General features: G+C 39.7%; 1 protein-coding gene across 2 annotated transcripts; it reads right to left on the minus strand.

Annotated features, from left to right (window-relative positions):
- ttc13 (tetratricopeptide repeat domain 13) lies at window positions 1-26,364 on the minus strand. Of its 2 annotated transcripts, none has more exons than XM_030405196.1 (23): window positions 26,051-26,364; window positions 24,594-24,688; window positions 22,871-22,946; window positions 22,701-22,771; window positions 22,512-22,577; window positions 20,373-20,465; window positions 18,556-18,672; window positions 18,358-18,468; window positions 13,744-13,826; window positions 13,450-13,591; window positions 13,059-13,233; window positions 12,016-12,172; window positions 11,540-11,670; window positions 11,326-11,458; window positions 9,833-9,925; window positions 9,538-9,621; window positions 9,066-9,150; window positions 8,673-8,779; window positions 8,163-8,298; window positions 6,014-6,093; window positions 4,421-4,499; window positions 3,589-3,668; window positions 1-3,512 (listed from the first exon to the last, which is right to left on the minus strand). In XM_030405196.1, the coding sequence occupies exons 1-23, from the start codon at window positions 26,217-26,219 to the stop codon at window positions 3,398-3,400; spliced, it is 2,478 nt and encodes an 825-aa protein (XP_030261056.1). In that variant the 5' UTR covers window positions 26,220-26,364; the 3' UTR covers window positions 1-3,397. The 2 variants fall into 2 exon arrangements, with proteins under 2 accessions (XP_030261056.1, XP_030261055.1); XM_030405195.1 differs by having other exon boundaries at window positions 8,673-8,782; window positions 26,051-26,363.
- Between the last annotated feature and the right edge of the window lie 43 nt (window positions 26,365-26,407).

The following is a 26,407-nucleotide window of genomic DNA, read 5'->3' on the forward strand; positions in this document are numbered from 1 at the left end:
TTAAAATTGTCAACCAGATTTTATTGACTGCTGAACATTCATTCACTCATTCAATAAAACATTCCCTCCTTCAAGTTTTAAGCTCTGAAGCCCACCTTAGCACTTAATAACCGGGTCACCCAGTGCAAGAAAGAAAAATGACGACCAGTCAGAACAATCATTGATGTGAAAAGGAAAAAAAAAAACGACACAAAGTAATGCAGGAAACAAAAAGTGGATATGCTGCCAGACAGATCAGCTTGCTCTTACTTCCTGGAAAGCATTTAAACTAAAGACTGGACATTCAATTAAGAAATTCGGCAGCATTTACACAACTATCAGTGATGATACTTTGTCATTAAAGGCCTCTGATTCATTAAAGAGAAAGAAAACTGTTGACATTTGTTCCAAAGACTGAAAACGTTCAGATCATACCAGGTGATTTTTCTACTTGTGCTTAAACCAACATTGACGAGTCATAAAAAAAAAAAAAAAAACACAGGCAGCAGTCGCATACACACCAAAATGGAGCCTCAGTGTCACTCACTCAGGTATTTTGTTTCATCAGGTTGCTTCATGTAAACATCACATCCCATTAAGTTCCCTCGCGCGACTCACCCTTTGGCCAGGTTAGAACAATTGTATCAGGAATTATGAACAACGTAAAGCAAGAGCAGCTTTGTGATCTGAATCTGTGCACGTTAGACGCGCGCGCTCAATCTTGTCAACTACGTTTTTTAAACTAGTAAACATTCACTACAGAGAATACCAAACAGAAAACTGCCAAGTAAAAGTCCGTGAGCATTTTCTTTTCACCCGATTCGGTTCTCCAGATGTCTGTGAGCTTGACAGAATTAGGCTGTGAGAGTGTTTGATGGTTAAGACATTTGGAGGGATGTGAGCTCCTCCGAACTAAACTACTGCTGTGCGGTGTTTCGAAGAACGGCTCATACACACAAAATTTTATCCATGAGATCATAAGAGAATGTAAAGAAAATCTGACATAGATGTTATCAAATGCAAGCTAAAGGAATGATAGCTGAGAAAAAGAACAGTATGTGGTGTGCTTTCCCCGCATCAACAACCAACCCTCAACAGTCAGAGATGTCAGAGAATATTCTGGAGGATTTATTTCTATCGCTCATGTTTGGATTATTGCTTTTTATATGACAAAAGGTCAGATTACATTAAATTAGGATATAGAATAATAGAATAATAGTACTGCTTTGCATCCTTTCAATTTAAATCAGCTGTTTAATATTGATTTTGTATTAATGATCGTTCTTCTCTGCTTTGTAAAATTGTGAATGTAAAAGAAATTAAATACTTAAGCAAAAATACCAAACATATTTTAAGATTTAAGTCAAGTCTAAGTCAGTTAAATACTAATAAAAATCTTTTTTTCCCAGCTGTTTAATTGGCTGCTGATCAAATGATCCATCAACTGACAAATCTTTTCAGCTCTGTGCTTGACTAAATGTCACGAAAAAATAACTAGTCGCTCTCTGAAACGTCTCTAAAATCTCTGACTGTTCCTCACAACTCAGTTCAGCAGCCACCTATCTTCATACCAACCCCTCTATTGGTCACATTAAAAGAAAGCGAGTTTCAGAGAAGAGACACGTCCTGTGAGTGTCTAGAAAACTAAATAAAAGAGACTGCTTCAAGTATCCCAAGTGGAATTCAATAGCCCTGAAAGTTCTTGTTTCATATTTTTTAAATCCCCAAACCTCCTCTCAGGCTGGACTGTGTGAGCACAACAGTGGTTCAAAAATAATCTTAAAATGCCAATTTACAATCTTAAATGTTGAATGAAAACTTGTTTTGAGATTTAACACTTAACAAATTTAAATTTAAAAGGTGATCTAAAGCTCGGATTTTAACCGGGAAAATACAACATAAGGTAGTTCATGCTGACGGTTCATGAGATGGACTTTGTGCTTTGGGTGTTTCAGTGTGAGCCCTATAAAGCAGAGTAAAAGAGGGTGGAAAGAATCACTTCTGCATCCCAAACTGTGACACTGATGTTCTCCGTCGTCTTCCCCAAACAGCTCGACTGTGGAAATACTGGGATGAATTCGAGGTGGCGTTGTCACAAGCATCAAAATGTCCGTATTTTTGCTGTCTGATCAAAAAACTGATTCAATATTGAACTTCAAATTATTATCTGTGGGCTGAAAGTCTATCATTAAAATGTATTTTTTAGTTTTGCTGATTGTACGGAAGCCAAGAACAGCCATGTAATTATTATCATTTTGTTCATGCCTAGATGATGAGCAAACTTTTTTGCTATCTTGAGATAACAAAGCTTGTTTTTTTTTGTGAGAACAGGGTGATTTATCTAATTTAGCGGTAGATCGATTATCAGGGCAGATATTCAGCATTTTTTTGATGGTCAGTATCTTTGATGTTTCCGTCAGATTACAGATCAAATATACCAATTCAAAAATGTGCTTCTTTGGCTCTGATGCAACAATTTCTCACACGAAAGGTAGTGGGGAGTAAGTAGTAGGAGTAGAAGTACCTCAAAATTGTAATCAAGAACAGCAATTGAGTAAATCATCCTTTACGTTTCCAAATATTACTTATCAGTCTCCTTGATTGCCAAAAATGGGTATCAGTCGGCCACTAATCTTTTCGCAAGAACACAAAAGGGCAATTTCTTGAGATAATCAGTAAAGTACAGTTAGGGTAGAGAGAGAGAAAACAACTTGTTTCTCAAGATCACATGAAGATTAGGCAGAATTTGAACCTGAGCTGAAATAACAGGAAGCAACCTTTGGTGTTCCTGTGATAACAAAGATCATGCTCTCAAAAGGAAAAAATGTAAGGACGGCTGTTCTTGGTTTCCATGAAACTTCAAATGTGTCAACGATTGTTGCTTTTTTCGGTCTTATATGGGTCAAACTTTCACAAATGTGTTGTTCAGAGCCACGTGTGAGGGAGTATTTAAGGGAGGATGACGGAGAAACGAGCAGGATTTGGAGGTGTGATCTGATATCAGAATAAGATTAATTGTAATTCTATAGTGCTATATAGTTGGCTACCAGACTTGTTTCAGTTTCTTGAAGACGTTTCACCTCTCAAAACTCTCCAAACCTCTTGAAACTGATACAAGTCAAGTTGCCTGAGATATAGCACTTAGACTTACCATGTCCTTGCCGACTGAGAACCTTCATCCACGAGATTAATTTTTCACAAACCAACCCACCTACCTGCCCCCCAAATGTGTCAAGTAACACTTTTGATTTTCCGTCTTTAAATTGAAATAATAATCATGAAGGCTCAGATGCTTTTGGAGAACTGACTCAATCAATGTTTAGGCTACAGAAGATGTCAGTCCCTTTGTTCTGCCCAGTGTTTAAGCTCCATTTTAAGACTTTATCAACCCCGACTCATCCACTGCGCAGAAGTCTTGTTAGGACTTCTTTGGACAGTGTGAAGACGAGTCTGTGTTGAGGACCTCGATCATCGTTCTGGTTGACGGGAACGTCTCTGCTACGGATGGAAGGCTCTGGTACCAACCTGGCAAACTGTTGAGGAAGCAAAGTATTTAAAAAATGGTCTCAGCCAAGAACAGCAAACAAAGAACATTGTTTGTCTGATTACCTCTTGAGGTTCATCCAGCTCTTGGCAGTTTTACTGAAGCTGTCTGGACTGGGTGTGGTCATGGCTTCAAAATCCACCAGCTGAAACAAGATTCGACAAGCAAACAGCAACTGTGAAGCGAGAGTTTTACGCACCTACACATGATGCTCTTTAGAATGAATATATCTGAGAATACACTGTCCACATTGACCATGCATGTAACAGCCATGTACCATGTTTCCACTTGTTTGTCTGCGTTCTCTCATTTCATCCGAGTCAAAAGGTTTCATTCATTTTTTAAGATCCATTAATCACCAGAAACTCTCTAGCCGAGCAAACAGACACCTTGACATTTTAAGGACAGTCAAAAAGTGTCCTGGATGACCCCAGCTGAACTTTTAGAGACTTTACCTCTCTCGCACCTGATCAGATTTCAGCGCTGCTTCGTTTCTGTCTGGCGTGAATTTGAACAATACGTCTGCTAAGCAAGAGCAAAATAAGAGAGACTTCGAGTAAAGTGTTTTTTACTCTTTTTATAGAGCCTTTCATGCTTGGAATACATAAAATTGCTGGCTGCATCAAGCTACGCTATCAAATTTCAGATTTTTTTTTTGCCTAAGTGCCTTTTATGTGAATGTTCTTTTATTCAGATAGGACAGCACATTAACAGTAAGAGCCATGAAAGAGCCAGACACCTGGCAACTGAGACGTGTGGGAAAGCAACAACACAGCGCTGAGGCAAAAAGTTTCATAATCAAAAGAAAGACGAGTGTTGTGTGTTCTGATCGGACATTAAGTTAGAGATAGGGTTCACATTACCATTCTCACATGCAAGAGGTGCATTCCTGATTACCTTTCCTTTCGGGACCCTGCCGATGACCTCTTTCCCACTGGCCATCAGCGCTCCCATCACGACTGAGTACGCCACCACACTGAGGAGAAGCAGAGCAGACAAACACTCTCACACACTAGTAGCACGATTTGAATGAGAACTTTGCCAGTTTACGTCTCAAACTTCTCACCTAAAATGTTATCAGAGACATATATATAAGCGTACTGACCTGCAGGACTGAGAACCTTCAGCAATATTTTTAGCGTACTGTTTATCTGCAATAAATAGTGTTTGTACGAATCAGTAGTGTTACCGTTTCCTGCGTCCAAGTTAACTCCAAGTGAAAACCCAGCACGGCACATCTGCAGTGCGTCAGCTATCAGTGGGAGTTTTTTGTTGATTTGTCAAAACAAAAGAGAACAAAACACACGCCTTTTTCTGTTTTCTATGGTCATGTTGCGCTAATTTCAAAATAATTTGCGTCTATTATTTGCGAGACAGTCCAGTTTTATGCATGATCCATCTTTCCGGCAGAGAAATACTTCTTTACATCCAAACTTTGACTGCTCTAGGATGCCTCTGCTCTCTGGGATTGTAGAGGTTTGCTCTCCTAACAGTTGTCTGAAACTTGATCTGGAGAAATATAAAACATGTTGGACTTTTATTACATAAAATCCACAAGATTCAAGGACCACTGGCTGCCAATACTCCTGCTCAAATTCTCTAAATGTTAATATAGTATTGTATATTGTTGTCGTGTTTTTCACGGTGTGCTGTGTGCCAAATGTCAACTGTTGGCTACAACGACAGTTACTTGCAGAGTCACTAGGCTTGTCCCAGCACATCACAGAGGAACACAAATTCCCCTTCTGCTATGCGCTATGAGAAGATGCAAATATCTAACGTAACACCTGCGGGCTGTTTCAGCAACTGAAAACATGCGGTTCTGCGAGCATAAAATCAGCTCAGGTTATTTAGAAGTTTCCTGTCCTGAAAGTTGTGGGAAACTCAATGTGGAGGAGAGAGAAGCTTCTTCATGAAATATAAAACATGTTTGACTTTCAATACCAAAAGTCCACAAGATTTAATGACCACTGGCTGCCAAAACACCTGCTGAAGTTTTCTAAATGTTATTACTGTATTGTATACGTTTCAAATGTTTTCACAATGTACTGTGCGCCAAATTGTCAACTGGTTTTTAAGGTGAGTCTTTAACGTAAGCAGTAAGCCACAAAACCAGTCTCCGTACATTACAGTACACCTGCAGGCTCTTTATTACCTGAACTGAACTTTACCAGCAAAAGGAAGAACATGCTGTTTTTCAAACATAAATCCAATCAGGGCATTTAGCGGTTTCCTGTCCTGTAAGCTGTCAGAAACACGACTTCCCTGACCCAAAATCCACAGGGTTCGAGGGTCACACATCACCAGTGCACCTGCTGAGACTGTCAATCTCTAGTAATGGTTTTTCCACGTTGTGTTGTCGCCAGACTTTTAATGTCAGCTAATTCAATAATACGTTTCTAAGAAGAATTTCAATGTAAGCTAAAATGAAAAACACAAATTCATTAGTCACTAGTTATGCTTACAAGTTGTTCAGACATTTTTAATTACCTGGACCCTCTTGAGAGGGGCATGAGGTTGCAGAAGTAATAAACCAAGGAGAGGATCAGGTTACACACAGCATCTGCATCCTGAAAATACAAAGATGATCATATAGTCGACTGTAAAGCGCATGTCTTCCATTTTTTAAATGTTTCACTGTGTGTTGTCACTGTTTTTGTTGAGTTAATCCAGCGAGGGTGAAAGTGGAAAGGGCTGCAAACTGAATGAAAAGAACCACGAGTCTAAACACACAACAGGTTATTTATACTGTTCAGGTATCCGTTTCAGGCCAGAGCCAAAACCTTGTCTGGCTGTTACAACAAAAGGAGCATTGTTGGCTGCTATCACAGCCCATCAGTATAAATCATGCAACAATAACAGAAGATGAACCACTGAGGCACAGACAGACTCTCCTGGTTTGATAATATCAAAGTCAAAAGTCTATTTTTCACTGCAGTTAGTCTGAAAGCGATTTACAGCATGTAGCTGTGTGGTTTCTGGGCTTCTCTTCTTTAAGGTGTCGGCGTGTAGTTTGATCATAAAAGGAGTCTGCGGAGTCAAGGCGGGTGGAATGAAGAAGCAACCTTTATTGAAACAAAATCTAGCGCCTTGAGTCCTGATCAGAAGCGGCCGTGTTCTGATATTATCAAATCTGTGGACAAAACAATGCCAAAAAGCTCTGCCCTCTGCTCCTTCAAAACCTCAGCCTTGGCTTCTTAGGAGGTTTTTCAAGTGCCACCCCCGTTTCTTTCTCTGCACCGGCCTTTAGAGCCCCTTTCCCAGTAAACACCCACTTCTTCTAATTGGTCATTTTGGCATATTATCCAATAGCCTAAAAGAGGAGTTGGCCTGTTTCTCTACTCTTCTCCCCTAACTCATCTGACCTGGCTGCGGTCAACTGTAGGGCTTGTCCCCAAAATGACCCAGATGGGTTCCCCATCCCTCTATGGGAACATAAACGTTTGGGCATCTCCCACCATTTGGTGGGGGCCAACTTCAGGTTTTAGTACTTTATGATGGCCTGCCGTCTACTAACCTTTAGCCTTCACCAGTTGAAAAACTACTTTAGGACCCCTGGAGCTGTGAGCTTCCCTCTGTCTGCACTCTTTAACCCATATGAGGATAAACAATTAGTCATCATTTAATCTACACTAAGTAAATTCAAAAATCAGAATGTGTTGCCATCCAGACACCTCAGCTGGAAAACACATTCTGCTACAATTCTGAAAAATGATCTAAATTATTGTGATATTCTCCTGAGAATTCATTAAATTCCCTCCACAGTTGGGCTGTCCAGAAAACTGAAATCTGCATTATTCTTGCAGCGGAGAAGAGAGGAACTGAGGACAGAAATGAAATTTAAAATGTGTAGATTGTTGTCAGATGCTGCTGAGTGGAAAATGCTGCGCTGACAGACGACTTGAAGTGACATAAATATGTTACATGTGTTGAAACGGTTGGCTGCTGAGCCCGGTTCACTATTATGCTGTGCTTAAGGTTTGAAAGTAGTTAAAAGCCACAGAGGAATTTCTGCTCTTTATCCGTCTTTTGCCTGTTTTTTGATGCAGCTGACACAAAATCCCTAACATTTTATGAACAATGTATTTGATTAATAGGGAAAAATGTAAGGCCCGAAAATGGAAAAAATCTAATTATCTGTTATTGGCAGACACGGAAATTATAGCCAATAAATACAGCCAATAAAACAAAGCCAAATAAACTTGCTGTCATTCAATTAAGAAGTAACAGTTATCTCATTGGTGTTGGCCATGAGAAGCAGGTAATTATCAGATGTCAGTGTCGCCTGAAATAAATCAGTATTGTGCGTTCCTATAAAATGTAATAGAATATTAAATACGACTATCACTCTTTCCTAAAACCCTGAGGCAACATCCTCAAATGTCTTGTTTTTTTTAAACCAACATCCCAGAACTCAAAGATATTCAATTTAAAATTGTCATTTTTGCTTGCTGAATGACTTTACCACTTGAGGGAATAACTTTTAATCAGTTGAGACGTAAATTAATCATTTCATATCATAAATCACTGTATTGGACATTCTTCTGCTGTCTGTTATGTGTGGAATGCCGAGGTCGTGCCAAAACGAAACCAAAAAAAACTCATAATGTTTCCCGTTAACTGTAGGGATAAATCTTACCCCGAGCTCAGTAGACAGCATTAATGCCTTTCCTTTTGCTGTGAGGTCTTTGTAGATGGACTCCACCTCTGACTGGTACTGCTGCGTCCGCTCTTCTGTCGTCTGCGTCTCTACTGAGAATAACATGTTGCCCACCCTGAAGACAGAAAATAGCTGAGTTAGGTGGGAATTAGTTCTCCATCTTCCTCGTCTGTCATTACAGTAAACTGGAAACATCCTGCACAACTGACACCAGGTCAGCTGTCGCACTGTGAATGCCTGACTTAAAAATAATGAAGTAAGTTCATTTATTTAGTATAACACATTTAACAGAGTACCAAAAAGTATTACAAAGAGGGCTATACAAACAGCAAAAGAAACAAGCAAAACAAGCAACAGCGTACCTTTAAAAAATCATAAAATTCTAAAACACGAGACGGCATCAAGTCATACTGGACACACATATACTGGTGTAACAAGACAAAAAAGCAGACTGTCCATTACGTTACATTCACTTGTAAGACGCTGTACCTGTCTCCAGTGATGGTGATGGTAAAACCGTCATACTCTTTCCCAGGATCCTTCATGCTTGGCACTTTGGAGTTGACCGTGAAGCCATCTCTGGTTTTACTGTTGAACTGCTTCACGAAATAAAACACACGAACACACACACACACACACACACACACAACAAACCTGGGTTTTCACTGCTGAACAACCATGAGACAACTACAAAAACAACTAGATGTTGCACTGCTACAAAAGTTTATTACAGTAAACCATTTGACATTGTGAACGAACGCAACATCAGGCTTTTTTGGAACTTGTGACAAACAGAAGCCGGGTAAACAATCTCAACTCAAAAACGAACAAAAAAAATATTTGCATTTTTCTTTAGCCAGTTTTCCCGTTTTCTGTCCTTACCTTCATTATAGGAAGCAGATCTTCTACTTTATTCACATTTTCAAGCGCCTGACGGACTTCTAAGAGTCCTCTGGGGTTGTACGCCCTGAGGAAATGAGAATTTGTTAGCTAAAGAAGCAGCAGAAAAGTGAGAAAGTATTCATAGTAAACACTCTATTGTATTGGCCTAAGGCTCCTCCTCAGCATGTGAAATAAATAAAGCCCGCAGGAATAAATATCTGACATGACTCTGCTACATAAGCAGCATACAGTAGGGGAGCACATAAACATAAATGTTGTCAAATAACTGAGTGAGACTATTATGCAGGTATCACTGAGGTAAGGCTCATCTGTACCAGCTTTAAGGAAAATCTAGGGATTTTAAATTCAAAGTTTCAGCATGGAAGGAAGGGAAAGAATTGAAAACACTGCAGCATACAGTAAATGTTTTTTAAAGTCGTGAAAGAGAGTAACTCGATGATGGGTAATTTACCCGTGGTACACCAGTATTCTGTCTTTGATGAAGTCTAGGATGTTGTCGAAGTATGCCAAGTATCTGATGTTGATAATCTGTCCCCTGGGGAAAAAAGAAAGAAAAAACTCTTAATAAAAACTGAAAAGTACTTTTATGAATGTCAGGAGCAAGTCTAGAAGGTTATATAACAAGGGATCTAATATATGATTTTGCACTACAAAGCTGAGAAAAACTCTAAAGCGAGGACACATAGAAATTCAAGTAGCTCATCGGACTGAGGTGTCTGACACCGTCCTCTGGTCCAAGTTGTCACCTGATGAGGTTGATATGATTGTTGAAGCCTCGACTGAGGCTCCTGGCGGGCATCTGGTCTAACCACAGGACTGGCTGGTCTGGATCTGCGATCCTGTGAGCACAGCGGAGAAGTCAGTTCAGTTGGTTTAGTCTGTCAACACTGAAACCCAATTAGCCGTCAACCAAAGACTCTTTGATGGAGCGTAATTTGTCTTCTCTGGTTGGAAGGACAGAGGGAAAGTTTACTTTGTTCTGTGTCTGTTTGTTTAGTTTGATGCTATAAGCCAACCATGATGTCTAAACAGAAGCGATTCAATCTTAAGAGTTTACAGAATTTAGCGAGTGACTTCTCAGTTCTCTTTGCCGTCAGTCAGGCACATGAGGTCATAGCTGAATATGAGCTTCACTCCTGACTTTATTTATTTATGAAGACAGAGCAAGCTTGAGGAATTGGTGGCGATCACATAACATCTGTCTTCTTCTGATAACTTTCTTCCACTGTGATTTAGGGTTATTTCCCGAAGGTGATTAGGATTCGGCTGTTGCTCCTGAGTTACACAATTTTCAGGTCACTGTTCTCACATCACATCGTGTCTACAGACATCAGGCACTTAAATTCAATGCTTTTTAAGACTTTTCTAAGGTCATTTTTAACCAAATTCAAATAAAAACCCATGGTAACAGGCTTGTAAACCCATGGTAACACGCTTGTAACAAACACTTTGAATGTCCTAAAATCTTCCTTATACAGCTTTATGTTTGACCATAACTCAGTAAGTCTAAGTGAGAAACGGGTCTGGGTTCTTATTGGTTAAGACAGATTTTTGGACTGGTAATCTTTTTCTTATTTAGGGACTTATTTAGGGACTGCAGGTAAGCAAAATGATGAAGTAGTATATACAGTATGTGTTCCAGTCCAGAGGTGGGGTTTATGAAGGAATGTGGTTATTAGAGTGAGGTTAACCGACATTTTGCCAACAGGTAAGTGCAAGTTTAAAGTGCAAAGACAGAATTAGGTAAGTTTAACAATCTGTTACGACAGAAATGTGGACTAATATTGACAAACCTAAATTCAAAGATGGGAAGATGTAATTAGATGTAATGTTTTTTGACAATCTATCCTTAAACATTCCTTTTTTATTCTATTGAATTCAAGACATTTTCAGACTATTTTAAAGACCTGCAGATGCATTGTCTCATCTAGCTGAAACATACTTAAACATAACAGGAACTCAATCTAAATCCACTTTATTGAGTTCGTAAATCATGTTTATGATTACTTTATTATATTTTATTACAACACAGATTAGTTGCCACTGCTCAAAGTCCACAAGGATAAAGGTAGCACACACACCCTTAGCAATACTACATAAAAAAACACTGGGAAGGTGCGTCCTCTCTGATTCATGGCATGCTCACCCTCCATCCCTGATGTATACATCTTTCTATAATTGTGAAGGGGGGATTATTCAAGCTAAAAAGGGGTGCTCAAGTTTCTCAAAAACTCCTCACCTCCTCCATTTAACAGCTATGTCGAACATGTCTCTCCACTGCATTTGTCTGGTCTTGCCGTTGACTCGTACTTTGGAGTTGCTCCACGTCCGATGCATAGCCTGCATCACCTCCAGGGTCGCTAAACCCATGGCTGAAAAAAAGCACACACAACTCTTACTGCTGATGTTACAACTTAAATCATCAGTAGAGCCTCAGAGTGTATCAGTGGTACCTCTGTGTATTCTCCTGTTGGGTAAGAAACCAGGAGTCTCGTATTGCATTAGCGCCCCCAAGTGGTCAGCTGTGCAGATCAGCTTTTGGACTTCACTGCTGTAGCTGTCAAAATTTTGAGGCAGCACGTCCCTGAAAAACACAAATACAGGAAGACATGAAGGAGGAACTTTGTCAAAGCTTTCATGAAGTCTGCAGTTTGTGTTTTCTCTTGATCACAAAAGGGTCCCCGTCAACCTTTTGATGGCGTCTTTGTAAAACAGAAGAAACAAGTTCACTATAAAACATCTGACGAAAATTATGGTTGTGATGGATCTGATTTCTCAGATTTCCTAATGATGACAATGACTGACTTTAAATAATACCAAGAAACTATGAATGTTGACAGTATTATGTTAAATGCGTTAATTTCAGAGAAATATCTGCAGCGAAATGGACAGTTAGGTGAATCACCTTAAATGGACCCATTAAACCTACTTGATATGAGGCTGCAGGCCCGGCTGTTCTTCATAGTCTTCTATTAGAAAAGGCAGGTTTTTGGCCCAGTGGTTCTTAAAGTTCCCTGGTAAGTCCTGGTCCACGTTGTACTCTGCTACCGGAATATCAAGGTGGGAGTGAAGGTAGCGAGAGTACTCTGGTGAAAAAAACAAGGTGGAGCAAAGCAGAGAGGGAATATAAGATATAACATAAATGAGCAGCATAGATTTATTTTTTATTTTTTATATTTTAGCTTATCTGACCTGAAAAACGAATTAACGAATGGACACTGCACAATATTTACATAAGATGCAGTTTCTTCTTTCATAAACATACTGTACAACAATGATTCATGACATCTGAATAATCTAGTGTAAGTATATAGTCCTACTTTAGTTGATATAGAAATATCAACTAAAGATATTCATGCTAATATCAAATACATTTACACAACAAATTAATTATTAAGTGGTTCTCATTTAGAAGTAATTCATCTTTTTAATTCAATTCAACAAATGACACAAAGATCTTTAGCTAAACCCAACTGACGCTGTCATTAGCTACAATATAATTAATGATATTCAGTAGATGATATGGAAGAATTTCAATAGAGTAGCTCTCAGTTACAGCTGCACCATAAGGTAATAAAAAAAATAAAAAAAAAATAATATCATAATTATTTGGACAGATTTTATCATCAAGATATGATTAATGGTTAGTGGGAATGATAAATCAGACACCACAACTGTTCTTTTCACTGAAAAAACACAAAGTCAAGTTGTAAAAGAAAGAGATGTGTACATCAAAAAGTTCCATTTGATGGATTCTTATTTATATGGTGCCTCAAAATGTCAAGCAGCAAATAAAGGTCCTTCATACAGGTGCTTTTTAATGTACAGATCTCCCGCTTTCTCAACTTTACAAATGAAATTAAACATAATATTTGAGTTGTGTAAATGAAAGCTGTGCAATAAAACTTTTTTTTCCTACATTATAGCGTCTTCTATGCATGTGTTCATGTGTGTGCATGCAGGGAGACCAACCTCTGAGGTATTTCACTTTGAGGTATTCAGAGCTGGCCTTCTGTCCCAGCAGAGGGTCGTTCAGCATGACTTTAGTCTGAGCTTTGATGCCCTCGTAGAACTGTCCCATCGCCACGTGACTTAAGCCCTTCATGTACTGACACACCTCGTTGTAGGGCTCCAATTGAAGACACCTCTGGAGGACGGATGGGAGGAGAAGGAAAGGTGAGAGAAAATCAAACGGGGCAAAAAGAAGGGTTGGCTGAACAGACAGCTTAAGCTTTTACACAGGGCTGTAGTTGATGAACTGGATGCTACAGTTGTTTTGTGTTACTAACTGCTGTTGAAATGTAATTTGACTAATAAGGAAAAAATGACATACGACAAGACTGTTTAATTCGACTGTGGATACCTTAAAGTTGCCTATAGCCTCCTGCAGCGAGCCGTGGTGGTACAGCATCATGCCTCGGAGCTGGAGAGACTGGATGTGGTTCTGGTTCAACATGAGGGCTTTCTGGAAGCTCTCCATCGCTGACTCAAAATCCCCCAGCTCTCTGGAAAGAGGAAGAAGAGATACAAAGACAGCAACAGTAGACATGTGGTCAGGCAGACAGAGGGGAAAGGTACGACTCTCAATTCCTCAAATACAAACACACGTGTTTGGCGGGGGGGGGAGACACATACGAATAACACAAACTGGCAGTACCTGTAGGCCTGTCCGAGGCTTTTATAGGCATCTATGAAGTCAGATTTCAACTTCAGGGCCTCTTTGAATGTCTCAATGGCTTCCTGACAAAGACAAACAGAGTTGACAACCCAGAGTTAACAGGAAGTTGCAATAGGGAACAGGAGGATAAACCTTAGATTCTGAGTCAGCAGATGGTTGTATGAGATCTATTCAGACAAATTATAGTTCACTATGTGACTCATATGCGCCTCGAGTGACCACTTCTGATAGGATCTTAATTCTATGCTCACATTTGATAGAATCTGAGGGAAACTACACTGAGAAAATAACAGTTTGTTGTTGGCCATACGGATAACAGATATAACAGTCCATCTGGTACCTTCCCTTCAGCAGAGACTTCAAAAACATGAGTTGTTTGGCAAATACAAGCTGTGTTTGGGGTGTTTCAGTCTGTAGCAGATGTACTGGAGATACTGAGGCGATGGCAGACACTTTTACTTAACTTGAGAATCACAACTTTCTCTAGAGTTTTCATGTTGGCTTTGACCTTTTGCTCTTTGTCTTATAGAACAAAAGTATCACAATAGCTTGTTCATAGATTTGTTGGCTTAAATGTGCAGTTTTTTAATGATTGATGATAAAAGTGAAAACAGTAATTCAGACTGTTTGGCCCCTGAGCACGAGCCTAACACAAACTGGCAGCAATGTGTTTAATGTCAACTAGTAAAGACTGACTGCCGGAGCTGAAGGGGAGGGGGCAATTGTAGCAACGAAGTAGGCTAGAGCAAACAAGATATTGGTGAAGCCTGTGGCGTCATAAGCATGTCAACAGGGGTTCCACACGGCAGGTTTACGGTCAGACAAGCGCTCTTTGGGATCTGACTAGGGAATAATCAACTTTAACCAAAAAATCCCCAGTTTAACAAGGTCAACAGTCTATAGAGATTTTAGTGGCTGCTGTGTAGCTGTTCTTAAAGTGAAACGCTCGCCAAAAAGCAATCTAGGGTTTATTTGTGAATGTATGAGTCAAACCTTTGTGTAAAAGCATAATTACGACGAAAGAGGCACTTTTAAGCGACCCAACAGGAAGGCTTGAGGAGCGGTCCACCATTACTCTCCTTCCTGTTAGGTCGCACTTGGGGATCGACACTTTTTGTCTGCCATGATGGCAGCGTGCCGATGATACAGCTGCTATCGTGAGTTGTTCTAAAACCTTCTTTTTAGTAAACTCGTACACAAGTACACAAACAATGTTCTCAATGCTCATGTTCATGTGTAGAGACCCTGGTGATACTACGAGCAAAGTTTCATGTTGTGTCGAGCCTTCTTAGTGTTTTAAAAACAGCGATTTTGATGCTAGCATAAGAGTGCCCCAGCACTCCATTGAAAATTAGCTTGCCCGAAAACGAAACTAAGGTAAATCTTCAAAGTGCTTCTTTCGTTGTAATTATGCATTTACACGAAGGTTTGACTCATGTACATTCACAAATAAAGCCTTGGTTGCTTTTTGGCGAGATTTTCACTTTAAGTAAAATGCTCACCACCAAACCACAATACTGGCATGCTGATGTTTTGCAGCAACAAAACAACCCTCTTCACCATCTTGTTTTAGCATGTTAGCATGCTAACAACTGCTAATGAGCAATAACCACAAAGAAGACTTGATCCTGAGATCCTGTCCCCACAAAATCTAGTGCCAATCCATCAAGAAGTAGTTGAGATATTCAACGGAGTAAGTAAACTTTTGCCTGCTGGTGGCACTAAAAGAAAAAAAAAAAAAAACTGAAAACAAATTTGTAAACAGATTTCATGGTAATCCATCCAACAGTTGTCAAGAGGAAAAGTCAGAGGGTCACCAAAGTCAGAGAGGAGTCATCCTGAGGGAATCATGTACATCTGTACAAAATTTCATGGCTATCCCTCCGCTAGTTGTTGACATATCTGAACTGAAGTGTCAACCTACAGACCGATCAATAAAAAGAACTTGAGATCACTTCACATTTTTGCCATGGCACAACTTTGATTATTTACCCACTGCAAACTCTCTCCATATAGCAGTGGAGAAGAACGTTTAGTGTAAATGCAGGGTTTCCTCTACATGTAATTGACTGTGGCGCACCGCCACGGCAAAATAAAAGCCGCCACACCTTAAAAATTCAGGCATAAATAAATCTAGTGTTAGAGAAAGGAAATATTTTACCGTCGTCTTCCACCGCAGTATTTGACGTTAACTAGCATGTTGGATATTTAGCTTGATAATTAGCTAGAGGATTAAAATGGTCACTTAGAGCAGAGTCCTGCACGGGTCTCAAACCCGCCCGAACCCGCCATACTTATAACCGCATCCGACCCTTTTTCCGACAGTAGCACAAATTACATTCGTACCCGAGCCAACCTGCTATAAATTGATACCGACGTCCGAAGGAAAATTGGAAGGACGCAATTTTAAAAAAGTGAAAGTAAGCCAGCGTGGGGAATGGGAGTTCTGGGAGGGCGGAAGCACGCATTAATGAGCTCATATGAAATATAAATGCTTATCATTTGTGTCGCTAATAATGACTGATGATAAATGACGCCTTGAAAATGGGAATCGTAAAACCCGACCCGCCTCTTCAGGCGTCCGACCCGATCCGCATCTGTGTCCGACACAGTACATTATTTTTCACCCGTGCAGGACTCTGACTTGGATAACTCCTCTCTTAAAACAAATAATAAAAATATTTCTTTACAACATGAATCTTCATTCCAAGCCCATGCAGGGGTGTTCATGATGGCTGTGTGAGAGCATTCCCTAAATTCCCTAAGTAGCCTATGACATAAGTACAAATATTACATTATGATGACCCAAACTGTACACCGCCCCCCCCAGTCTCAGAAAATACTGGAGGAAACACTGAAATGAAATAAAGGTTTTGATCTTTCATGACATGGAACACAATCAGGAGACAAAGGGCGTATTCACACTACTTTGCTTTCTCACAGAACTGAACTGATAAAAAGCAGATTGTGCAATGTTGACTTTGTTTCCATGAGGACCCGCTGCTGCAGATTCCACTATCATGAAACAGAACTCAAGTCCAACTCTCACACCCAGAGTACATCATACTTGTGATCAGAGAAACAAGTCTTTTTCAGTTTGTTCACAGTGTTGTTGTTTGCAGTGAGCTGCCTGTGGGTGCTGCTCAGGGATTCCCCCAGGAAATTGGTAAGGAAAGCGCTAGCTGAGGTGTTAAAAGCAGCAACACCCCCCTCATACACACATGTGACTGGATGAAACGCAGCAACTGAAGGAGCTTTGCAGATAAACCTTGCAGATTAAACAGCTGCAGACGCTGCTCCACACTTAATATGACATCAATTTATCAAAGTGTAAAAAACATTGAGAATGTCTCGAATTAGACCTTGACGAATACAGAACAGCAAAATAATTAACTGCTGAGCCATATGTATTCAGAATATTACATTTTCTTGGGGTGGAGTAACAGATTTTGTTTTATGTGAGTTGCTGGAGTGATTAAAAAAGTATTTTAATCAAAGGAGTAAATGCCCAGACAAAGATGAGCAGTCAGGTATTAAGCTGGCAGTTTGGAATAACATTTAAACCCTCCACCCTAACAGCAGTCTTTGGTGGGGTCAAAGGAGACTTATCTTGATTAACAACAAGCTAATTTAATGGCTTTCACTTCCACTGAGGCCAAACTCCTAATGGAAGCAAGATTCAGTGGATTAGAGACCTTCCTATAAAAATATAAATATAAAGCATACTCTTAGAGGCTCAAGTGGCAGGTTCTAATATTTATGGCAGCCATTTGTATCTTATGTAGACAGTTGATCTCTTGTTGGTCTGTACAAGCCTGGACTCATCATTTGGATCAATGACTAGTGATTATTTACTCCTTCCTTTATTTCTCATTGTTTATTTTACTTGAATAATGACAACTAAGACTATGAGTTGTGTTGCTCTCTGAATAGTTACATGTTTACTTTTCTTTTAAGTTTTTGTCTGAAACAGCACCGTTGATGTAATGTTCCTCTGCACTATTTTTTTTATACATAAAGGCTATTAATAAGGTTTTAAAAAAAGACAATGGGAAAAAGGTAACCAAGTTTGCTCATAAAATAAGAATTCAACACCATGAGCTTTTGGTCTAGTTCATGTCCACACTGATAATGCATATCAATCTATTGTTTATCTAATTTTAACTTTTTCCGCATACATTCATTCCACATGTTGTAAACAAATAATGAGTATGTTTTTTTTTATTATTTCCACCATGAATTACCGGAGTTTTCTGAAAGAGCTGGATTGGTTTAAAGTGACTTTCACAAAACGTCCCTAAACGGCCAAAATGTTTCGAGTGGTAAGAAGACACCAGCCGGAGCCTTTTACAGTCAACAAAGGCCTTTTGTCATTCTGATCATAAAAAGTAACAAAGGGGAATGGAAAGCACAAAAGAAGTGCGGGTTAGGCTTTGAGTCCTGCTAGGGTAAAGAAAAAGAACAATACAATAAACAGTATTTCAATAGTCTGACTTCTCAGCTTTTTTGGAATGATCAAAACATACACAACCAAATTTCCAGATGTTTTTGCTGGGGGAAAAAAAGGGCTACAATAGAAAAAGAGCATCTTACTTTGAGCATGCCTCTGTGGAAGAAGGTGAGGCCTTTATAAAGCATCGCGATGGGCTGGTTCTTCTTCAGCTCTAAGGACTGCTGGAAGTCTTCCATAGCTGTAACATAGTCCTGGCGGGAGGGCAGAGCACAGGATCAGCCTAAGGCACCATCAAAACATGTATGTACACAGAGAGGCCGAACATTTGACGATCAGACCTCTGAGATGAAGAGCAGCGTTCCTCTGTGTCTGTAGAGACGGGCCGAAGGCTGCAGCTGGATGGCTTTGGTCAGATCGGCCAGAGCCTCGCTGATACGACCCAGAGGAGACAAGATCTGAAGACACGTCCACACAAAAATAAATGTAAAGATGCAAAACGTATTCTTTTCTTAACTATTCAATTCTTTTTAGCAAATCACACTGATTAACAGATAAAAACGACAGAAATATTAAGAAGAAAGTAAACATTTTTCTGTTAAATAATAATAACAAATAATAATAATAATAATTATAATAACTAAAGCAGAGTTTTAAGAATTTAAGATATAATGTATATCTGACCCCACTGCTGATGTTAACTGACATATGGGTTGCATTATGTTTGTGAAATTTTCTGATGCTTTGATAAAAAAATGTAACTACTGTAAATGACAAAGACAAGTCCGTTTAACTAGTTTTGTGAGAGTTCCACATTGATTAATGATTTCACAGATGTATCTGAGCAGCATCTTAATCACTATTAAATATTATATATTTGTAACTTTAATAATAATATTATTTTATATATAATATAATATAATATAATAATTTAAAGAGCTTGGATGAGGATAACAACCAAAACTGAAACAAAAACAGAAGTTCCACTACAACTTCTGATTGCATCAGAAACAGACTGTGCAAATGACGTGGACCAGAGGCCAGTAATTTTGAGCTACTCAGATATCTGAACAGAGGTCAGAGAAGTACTCAGATATTGTACTGAATTAAAAGAAGCAATACAACAGTGTAGAAATACAAAATACAATACAAGTCTAAGGCATGCGTAAAATTTTTATTTAATTAAAAGAACAAAAGTAAAAACACCAAAATATATTTGAAGTTCCAAAAGTACGAAAGTAAAAGTAGTCATTATGCATTATATATTTCAGAATAATACTGTAATTACTGATGCATTAATGTGTTCATCACTTGATTGCTGCAGTTGGTAAATGTGGTTTCACAACTTCATATAGTTTATCTGCTTGGTGGCTTTTGAATTTCCCCTCCAGCATCAATAGAGTTGTTTCTAGTCCCGGAAAAATGCATCATCATTTATTTGATCTGAATGTATTTTGTATTATACTAAACCTGCAAGTGACCCATAAATAAACCTGTCAAATAACTGTAGTGGAGTAAAAAGTACAATATTTTCCTCTGAATTGTGGAAGTACAAATACTAAATACTAAAATAAAGTACACCGCTGCATCTGAACATAAAATAGATCAGACATAGAGCTGATTAATGATCAGCTCCAAGTTATAAACAGGATAGAAATGAGCTACACGAATGAAAGAAGGGAAATACTGGAAGTGTAATCAGTTAAATTATATCCATTGTTGCCAAGAGCAGTCAGCTTCAAGTATGTTATGGCACTTGAAATCTCTTTCAGGGGCTTTGGAGACCTATAATAAACCAGGGTTCTCCCCAGACGGTGGAACAACGGCGCTGCGCCGCTATACGGCTAGGTCAGCGCCGCTATACTCAACAATGTTAGCTGCTTTATAGCGGGTGTTTGTGGGCTGCCGCGGTTGACGGTGACGAGCGTCCGTCCGTCCGTACCCCGGTTGACGGCGGCGACGAGCCCCCGGCTAACGGCGATGAACGATCAAGCGTCTCCCTCCCCCCCGCCGCGGACTGACAGTGACGAGCGCCCGCACCCCCCCCCCCCCACTGACGGTGCGCCGCTATACTAAAAATTTCTGGGGAGAACCCTGTAAACTATACTAAATGACTCTTGGCACTGGGTTACTCTCTCTGTCCAAGGTCAGGCCTCACCTCTGCTCTCTGTTCGTAGACCTCTGGCCAGTTAGGCTCCAGAGTGATGACTCGGTTGAGCTCGTACAACGCCAAGTCAGCATTCTTTATGTCCTGGCGTGGAGACACAGGAAGGGGAGAGGGTTACATTTTGTTGACATAAACCTTAATGCATAGTGAACAAAGCTAGGAGCAGAGCCACAAAGACCTAAACTATACACAAATCCTGCTGTCCAGCCCGTTTCCTGGAGGGCACACCCATAACCGCAGAGTCCTGGCAGATTGAATTTGCATTCATTGAATGGCACACTGAGTCATTCTGCGTTTACCTGAAACTGCTGCTGTCGCCAAAACTCAGGATGCCTTTTATTTTAAGCCATCCAAAAAAAATTTACATAGACAACATATCCCGTTGCTGCCTAATACCAGGGTGGCTTTCATAAAACATGTTGTATTTTCTTAAATCTAATCTTAGAGAACATTCTGGCACAAAACTCAACATGAAAAGGAGTCTACCAATTAAATTAAGATTCAACGTGACTCAACTTTTAATGCAAATACTGTAAATGCGCCACATCAATACAGAAAACACTGGCAGCAGCTTTGTAATTTGTTATGAAAAGTATGAGTCATCTGCTATGAATAATCTGAAGGCCTTGGCTGCAGCTACAGCACCGAATGGTGGGTGTCTCTGACAAACATTAATTATCGAGCAACACTTTCTCCCAAACAAGTACATAATACTTTGGAAAGAAATACTTCATGTCTTAGTCATAACTTCTTTTTTGGGTTCAGGATGTAGCTGCTGTTACATGGACAATATTGCTTCAACCTGACTGAGATCTTTCTGATTAAAGATTCCAAATTAATCGTTCACCTGGACGGTGAATGCAAGTCATCCATTAAGATGTTTGATCCCCATTCCCCAAAACAATTCATCTGAATATAACTTCATGAATGCGTGTATAGTGATTCCACCAGCTGTGGAACATCGAATGTGCCAATACACATTGACCAATAGAGCACAGGTACCTATAAATTCTCAGATTTTTTAATGGAATTTTGCTTGCTCTGTTTTATGGGGAGCCCACTGCAGCAAATGCCCCTTTAAAAGTATCGCAAATATAACATTTCTTAGCTTATCAGTAAATATACACATCTAACAGTGGGTGAAACACGACCTCTTATGAATCAGCAGGAAATACTTGTAAATTCGGCATATAACTTTCTGAGAGAGCTTTAGCTATTTCGACAAAACTTAATGCTTTACTTGAATTAATGCTTTAATACCTACAGCCCGTTCAAGCAACATTAGTTAGGTGAACAGTAGTCCTGGTGACAACAGGCAGACTGTTTATAAAAGCTGAAGTGTTATTGCTACAAGTGATACTTCTTTGATTGGGAATTTATGTATAACTCGAGTTAATCTGTTGTTCTATTAAACAGCTTTTCAAAGATTTAGACCAGCCATCTGAAGCCAATTGAAAATTAATTCAGATAGGGCCAGATCAGTCCTGTGACTTACAACGGAGGCAGTTATACGAGGCATTTTTATTCTGATCGGGCTATTGTTCTGATCATTAGTGATACGTTAGAATCCATGTAAACACAGCTATTACGGCCAGGCAGACAATCTAATGGCTGGCCAGACAGGCTGCTCATAATTTATGAGGCACATTCAACTTCATTCTAATGGTTGGTGAGAGAGTTACTAGGTTCTTCACAGGTGCACAGAAATTACAGTCTCATAAAATTACAGCTCAACTGATATATCGGTTGATATAGGCCTGTCGCAGATATACTGTCATTGGTGAATATGCTGCCCAATATGTGCCGATTAGAAAACGTTTTTTTTTAGAGAATATACTGCAGAAAAACATGCAGAAAATATATAAGATTAGTAAATTCCCAGTAAAGTTTGCCCTTCCAGACATAAAAATTATGTTGAAATTAAAAAAAAGGGATGACTGCAATAACTGTGCACATCAGCTGAAAAAAAAATCCATTAAAAAAAAAAAATCGGCCAAAGAAATCAAGTAGTGTTTAAAATAAAAAGAAATGCACGAAAATATCAAACTACTTGCGATGGAACTATTTATAAAAAAGCATGTGTGCTATTAAAGACAAACAGTGCAGTAGTATTCCACATTTATCACTCACCTGTAGACTTTTCTTCCCATAAGCTATCCCTCTCCCATAGATGGCACTGACCAGCTCCGGGTCGCCCTTTATCAAAGACACAACATGTCAGGAAAACATTCTTGGCTTGAACACAAAGAAAGGAAGCTGTGCTGCAATCCTGACACATGAATTGAGAGTGGATATCTGCTAATTCAGCAGCAAACTCACCTGTAATAAGAGTGAGAAGTGTTTGATGGATTCATCGTAAAGACCGTTGCCTATCAGAACGTAGCCTATAGCTGCGACGACAGAAATGATGAAGAATAACATGACAAAAAAATCATACAGGTCTGCTCCGCATTAATAAGGCTTGTGCTTAGAACTACTTGTAAACTTACCAAGTTCTTCGTTTGTGTTGTGGTTATCTACGGGGAAGGGGATTTTTTTCTGTTCTATAAACAACTTGGCCTGGTTCTGTGAGAGACAGAGAAGAACAAAAAAACATCACATATAGGCATATAAAAAAAAACAGACGTGTATCAAGAGACGGCTCTGACACACAGGAAACAAAATAATGGTTTCCTGTGTGAAGACAAACCCACCACAGGGGAAACACGCACAGTATATAACACTGTGAGGCTCAAAAGTGGAAAGCTAAAAACTTGTATTTAATGTCTCTTGAAGGTTTAGAATCCAGGGACACTTTGCAATATAAAAAAGTATACTTAATATGTGCAAAGCAAATAAAATCAGCCTTTGTCAAGGACATTTTGGTGAGTAAAAAGGGGATTTAACAAGCTCCCCAGCATCTCTCAAGGTTACACTGTGCAATTCACTCTCACAGACGAGAGAAAAACATCCTTTCTGGTGGCAAGCATGCTCACTACTGCCAAGCACATTCTTCATGCAGTTAAAATATTCAGTGCAATGCATCCGAAAGCTAGTTTTCTCTCCTTCTCAAAGTGTCACGTTTTATTCACTCTGTAATCCCAAAAGGAGAATGGCAGCATCACAGGATGCAAATTTGACAGCATGTAAATGTTGCTGTGGCAGCAATTTGGGTTTCCAAATATGCAATGAAACAACTGACAAGACACATACATTTCAACATTTATATCATCAGAGCCAACATCACTGACATAGGGTCAAAAGGTAGAACATTGGTTCCCTTTTTTCTTTATTCTAAGGCAGATATACTGTTAAATGTGTAAATTACAGGGTTTTTCTCCCTTCATAGGCTTTTATCAGGATGAAACTGCTCTGAATGTGAAGTCTTGACCTAGATGACCTCCAGTAGTTTTCCCCTGGCAACAGTGATTAAGAGGTGCACTACAAGTGTGGTCAGTACACTCAGACATCAGTGTTGAGTGCTCAGTACTGCACACTGTGCATAACTGTCATTAAAGCTCATTTATTGTAGAGAGTGAGATTTTCTGTCTTTTTTGATTATTTAACAGGCTAAGGTGCTATGTAAACACTGAAAGTATCAAAAATCCAACAGAGCTGAACTCACTATGACTTGAAAATGTGTTCCTAACAAACACAACTTGGACAACATGACTCAACGCTTTTCTTTTAATTATTATCACTAGTGTAAGTAGACACGGAGAAATGCAAACAGCCTGTATTCAGATACTGTGCCTTTTAATGAGCCATTAAAATCACCGGCAGAGCTGATGTGAAAACATGGCGGGCTGAGCGTGATCAGGCTTCTCAGGCCTTAAAGAGACGGGCACTAGAACAGAGCGTTAAGACAGAGGATGAATAAAGGTCCTGCAGCAGTGAAATGTTTTAGAAAAATGAATAAACACATGTAAACATGTTCTAGTCGACACCCTAAATAAAAGTGTAAACCTGAAAATGAGCATAATATGGGCCCTTTCATTTTTATCTCAGAATATCAAGAGTATCAAGGAAAATCCAGTTGATTTAGAACTGAAAGACTAGAGTGCTACGTTGTCACACAGAGAGTTTGCACATGGCACAGTGTTGTACTATTTATATAAAACAAGCTGCTTAGAGTTGACCAGAAACCACTTGTATTTGACGGAAATTGTTACAGGCAGTGGCTGGTTCAGATCTGATAGCTCGACGTGCGAGCGTGTATGTGTGAGATCTCACCAGGATCTTCTCTGCGTTAAGTGAGAAAACTGACTCGCAGGGCGGGTTGCTTCCCTCCTCGCAGTCTGGGTCCTCCAGCTGTAAAATTGAGGATTCTGAAAAGACAAATATTCTGAGCATTTATAGCGGGAAGCACTGAGCGGCTAATATCTGTGTAAACAAAACAAAGTTTTAATAATAAATAGAATCTCATCCTGCCAAACTGTTACTCTTTCAAGTTACATTTTAACAGTCTTATATTTCAAAGGAAAAAATGTCTGCGGTGTCGAGCAGACCTGACACCACTCATTGCGGATTCCAATCCAACAAGGTATGACAGCAATGTGGTTTAGAGTGACTCCACCTCGATCTTCAGACAGTTTGAGCTATCTAATAAAACATTCTCGTCATCCCACGGAGACAACCACAACAAAAGCTCCATTAAAATATTGGCGGATTAAAGTAGCACGTTCATTTAAAAAAATGTGACAAATAACGGAACAAACTAGTATTTTTGCGTCATCAATTTACATCTACTTGCTCTGAGTATTTTTACTATATTTTTTCATGGCAAACAATGCCAGCACAGTGATCACCACGTCTCTTTTCGATATCTTCAGGGTTGATGCAAAATTGATGTGGAGCAAAGACATGGACTGATTTGTAATGTTTCCTCTGCATTACCACACAAAGATGAAATCTCTTTGATAGTAATAAACTATTTTTTCTTATTTTGACTCAGAGTTCAGTGAGAGGGTTTAAATTAGACCTGCTGATTGCCTAGGAGGAAGGAAAATCACGTTAAAAATGTTTAAATATATATATGCTACAACAAAGCCATAGTGCTTTAAATATGACTAATATAAATATGTCTTCACCTCAGCAGAGATGCACTGAACCGATCAGCACCAACCCCAAATGAATGTGAACTTGTATAACCAGTTCACCTGTCATACTTGGTCTGCTCCTAAAAACTGAGATTTGATTAAAAGAAAAATTGAATTCAATAGCTGGGCGAATTAGTAGTAAGCAGAACCCACTAGAATATCAACACCACTGGACCAATGTTCTAGTTTCTGTTTGTTAAAGGCGCGCTTTAGTGGCCGAGCGAGGCAAAGCTAAAATTAGGCATTTTTTGACTGGAGTTTGGTGCTGGCCTCTTGGGGTAAGCTAAAACCAGCAGTTTGTAAGTTTACCGTTGAGTTTGAGTTCCCTTACTGTTTTGCACACGTCGATAGACTCTCAGTGAATCTCTCACAGCGGTGCTACTCTCGTTCACATGTATTTTTGTTTCAAGTCCCATTTAACCTCCACGGCAGTAAGAGCCGCAGCTTATCTTAGTTATCTCCTCCGGGCTGTCACCGCTTGTTGTTATTAGCCCCTTAACGTTAGCTTACACTCGGTTAAGCTAGCCGGGTTCAGTGACAGTTACAATCGGGGAGGACGTGGCAAAGTAACAGCGATAAGAGACACTTTACCGCAGTCCGCCGCGTACTCTTCCCACTCGGACAGCGAGCTGCATCCCTGCTTGTGGAGCTCATTGTTGAACAAAGTGAGAGTGGAGAAATACTCGGAGGAGAAGATGGCCCGAGACAGGTACAGTAGTGAGAGCGCTACCACAACAACAGCCCGGCTGGCAGGGGCCATGTTGTGCTACATGTGTGACGCCAGAGAGCGGAAGCCGCAGCAGCTCGACCAGACAGAACCAAACGAACACGCCCCCCTCACGAGCGACGGGAGGCCAACGAGAAGACCGCAGCCGGAGAAGATGAGTTAGACTGCATTTCCCAGCATCCTCTGCGGCTGTCAAACTGGTTCCTCCACCGTCAAGTCCA

Source organism: Sparus aurata, chromosome 22 (genome assembly GCF_900880675.1).
Source record: "Sparus aurata chromosome 22, fSpaAur1.1, whole genome shotgun sequence".
Classification (NCBI taxonomy): domain Eukaryota; kingdom Metazoa; phylum Chordata; class Actinopteri; order Spariformes; family Sparidae; genus Sparus; species Sparus aurata.

What these genes read in the sequence shown, in the direction of transcription:
- ttc13 (XM_030405195.1), bottom strand. Translation starts at nt 26,219, where the DNA reads ATGGCCCCTGCCAGCCGGGCTGTTGTTGTGGTAGCGCTCTCACTACTG. An exon ending in CAACACAAACGAAGAACTTG is followed by an intron (nt 22,772 to 22,870) that starts GTAAGTTTACAA and finishes CTGTCGTCGCAG; the next exon opens with CTATAGGCTACGTTCTGATA. An exon ending in ATCACCATCACTGGAGACAG is followed by an intron (nt 8,299 to 8,672) that starts GTACAGCGTCTT and finishes TTCTGTCTTCAG; the next exon opens with GGTGGGCAACATGTTATTCT.